The sequence below is a fragment of the Bison bison genome, unplaced genomic scaffold, assembly GCF_000754665.1.
Source record: "Bison bison bison isolate TAMUID 2011002044 unplaced genomic scaffold, Bison_UMD1.0 scf7180017864270, whole genome shotgun sequence".
Taxonomy (NCBI): Eukaryota; Metazoa; Chordata; class Mammalia; order Artiodactyla; family Bovidae; genus Bison; species Bison bison.
This window is the reverse complement of record NW_011494842.1, coordinates 5,664,961-5,668,262: the sequence shown is the minus strand read 5'-3', so window position 1 is coordinate 5,668,262 and position 3,302 is coordinate 5,664,961. Positions and strand designations below refer to the sequence as shown.

The following is a 3,302-nucleotide window of genomic DNA, read 5'->3' as shown; positions in this document are numbered from 1 at the left end:
TGTGTGTGTCTCACACATACACACACACAATCTAGATCCATCTTCATTTCTTGTTGGCCTGGGCAGTGCCAATAACACACTGGTTCACCTGCGGGCAGGGGATTTAGACAAACAGGATAAAAAATTTTCAGAGCAACCAAAAGAACAGTTTCCCCAAAACCACCTCTGAACCCTCAGTGTTAGGGCTGCCCTTAGAGTCCTGAAATAAGGGCTCTGAAAGCAGGTTCAGGCTGGTCCCAGTTCTCCCGCGCCCACTGGGCACACTAGATCTGGAAGAGGAGGAAAGGCCAGAGAAGGGACAGAAGCCCCTCACAGGAGCAGAGAGAGGCACTTCTCCTTCTAGACACCCCTAAAGCCCTCCCATGACTAGTGCTCAATAAGCTAGATAACACGTCAACATAAACATAGGAACCAAAGTTCCTTAGAAAATTAATGATCTTCAGTCTATGGCAGGAAATGTACAAGATAAAAATGTACAAGGAGAGAGGACTACTGGGAACTTGTCTAAAGGGCACAGGAGCCAAGTTGGAGCTTCCACTGGCCAAAGGCGGGCAATTTGGCATCAGAAAGAATGATTTCAAAGGGTATATATCAAAAGTACAGATAAGATGTTACCTCCTGGATAAAAACTCACTGGTCACCTTTGGAAGTTGCCAGGATACCAACTTGGAAATTGATGAAGAATATAGCATTTATCCCATCTTACCTATATGGACTGAATTTCAGAATAACCAAATAGATGACAAGGGAGAGTTCTCAAGAATTGTGATTAATAAATGTAGAACAGCTGAGAAAATTAGAAAATCACCATTTTAAAACTCCCTAATGATGGACGTGAGTTTGAGTGAACTCCGGGAGTTGGTGATGGACAGGGAGGCCTGGCGTGCTGCAATTCACGCGGTCGAAAAGAGTCGGACACGACTGAGCGACTGAACTGAATAATAGATCTAGGGCTCCCATGGTGGCTCAGTGGCAAAGAACTGCCTGCCAATGCAGGAGAGGTGGGATCAATCACTGAATCGGGAAGATCCCCTGAGAAGGACATGGCAACCCACTTCAATATTCTTGTCTGGAAAATCCCATGGACAGAGGAGCCAGGTGGACTACAGAGTTGGACATGACTTAGTGACTAAACAACAACAAACAATAGATCTAGATAGCATCGCTGATAAAATCATTAGGGGAGAAAGTTGAAGGGAGTTTCTAAATGGATAGATTGGGCTGACAATACCCAAGTGCAATGATCAATTTTTATATCATTAAAGGTGAAACAACTAGCAGGAGGGGGAAAAAATGGAACAACTCAATACTAGGTGCTTCCTGATACGATGCAATAAAATGTATCATGCCATTTTCTTGCTAAGAAATTTGAATCTGATTCAAATCAAGCCTCCAAACCTAATTACAAGAAAACAAAAATTGTGGAGGAAAGAGGAAGCAACCAGCCAAAATATAGAATATGATATGTTCTATAGGACAAATCACCCCACTTCAACAAATAAATGTGGGGGTGAGACTATTACAGATTAAAAGAAACTCAAAAGACCATTTCAACTAAAAAGGGTGGTCCTTGCTTTGATCCTGAATGGAACAAATCTTAATGTATAAAAGGCATTTGAGACAATCAGGGAAAATTTAATATAAACTGGGTATTAGAGGATATCAAAGAGTTCATGTTTTTGGGTATTAATAATGTTGGTAGAACTTTAACTGAACTTGTAAGGTAGCAAGGGAAATCCTGATTAAAGCAGAAGACCACGGCAGGGCACTAAGGTGGTCGATTACTTCCACAGCAGCAAGAGTGCAGAAGAACATCTGCAATCTGAGGCCCTGAGCAAAGCCAGAAAGTATCTCAAGGCTATATCCTCAAGAAAATGAATTATCAGAGGACTCCATTACTCTCCAAGGCAGTCTGTAAAGAAACTTCCTGACTTAACTCTTGTGGAGGGAGCTTAAATTTCTTAGAGAATTCATAGCCTGAACACAGCTGACCCTTGTGGGGACTGGAGCCTGAATTCATGCTGTGTATTTGGAATAGCCTGAAAAACCTGTATGTCTTTGATCCAGGAATCCCATTTCAAACAATCTCTCTCTGGATAGTTAGATGTAACCAAGCAAATATAGAATGATATGTATAAGGTTAGTCAACATAGGCTTGTTTGTACTAGCAAAAGGGTGGAAAGAATCCAAGTGTCCAGTAGAGGGAACTGGTGGATAAACTTTGGTGCATCCACGCAGTGGAGTCCTAGAAATGTAAAAATAATGGGATGATCTCTGTGTGCTGGTGGGGAATCATCCTGGGGCTGTCTGATTTTCTTCTTTTCCCCCACTCTCCCTGGCCACCGCCCTGTCCTTAAGGTTGTCTTGTTAATCAAAAACAAAAAAAAAGGCAGGACAACATATAATACATGAGAGAGAGGGGAAGAGATGTCTTCTGTAAGAAAGAGGGAATCCCATGCATATTGCTTGTATTTGCAAAAAGAAACACTGAGAAGAGAAGTAAAAGGATAAAGGATGAGAACAACTACTAGGAGAGGGAGAACGCGGTGGGCGGGGCAGAGGCTAAAGCTCACTTGTATACAGCTTTCTACGTAGGTTTGACCTTTCAACCACCTAGTTTTAAAAACTTAATTCACACCCCCCCCAGAAGTCAATAGTTAAATGCCTGGCAAATGTACATCCTTTCAGGATGCACGTGCCACTGGCCCCAAGGACCAGGGTGCAGAAGTCTACAGTCAGCAGGAAGCCTGACGGGGACGGGGCTGCTAGTGACCGCACCTTGGAGGCGAAGCGTAGGGAGTTGAGGGACTCGGAGACGTTCTCTTCTAGGGGAGAAATGTTCACAAACATGAGCCTGTGGACAGAGGAGAGGGGGGGCAAACCCCAGAATCAGTGTCCAGGTCTCCACTACGTCGCTGCCCCCACCCTGACCCTGACACAGTGGCTCCCAGCCCACCCCTTCTGCTCACATCTTGGCACTGCCACCCAGAGAGTTCTGCAGCAGGTAGGTGAGCTTGCTGTTCCGGTAAGGCACATGGGACTCCTACAGGATAGAGGGACAGGCAATTAGGACAGGGCTGGGGACAGCCAGCCTCAGCTGCTTCCCAGGGCCCACCTGCCCCCACCCCCATTCCTACCTTGTTGCTCAAGGCCATGATGACCAGCCCCAGCGTGGACAGGCTGCTGTTAATGGCCTGTGTTTCCCGAAGGCGTTCCCGCTCCCCAGGGCCGAGTGCTAAGCCGGGGTCTAGCCGCTCACTCCCAGCCAAGTCCACCAGGCTGAGGGGGGCCGCACACTGCAG

General features: G+C 45.9%; 1 protein-coding gene across 1 annotated transcript in view; it reads right to left on the bottom strand.

The window, feature by feature from the left end:
- Positions 1 to 3: 3 nt before the first annotated feature.
- KIFC1 (kinesin family member C1) overlaps positions 4 to 3,302 on the bottom strand; it is a 13,149-nt gene continuing 9,850 nt past the window's right edge. The window contains exons 9-12 of the mRNA XM_010848716.1: positions 3,138 to 3,296; positions 2,970 to 3,043; positions 2,779 to 2,854; positions 4 to 88 (exon numbers count right to left, since the gene is read on the bottom strand). Coding sequence (XP_010847018.1) covers positions 44 to 88; positions 2,779 to 2,854; positions 2,970 to 3,043; positions 3,138 to 3,296 — 354 coding nt within the window. The 3' untranslated portion in view covers positions 4 to 43. The remainder of the gene's footprint in view (positions 89 to 2,778; positions 2,855 to 2,969; positions 3,044 to 3,137; positions 3,297 to 3,302) is intronic.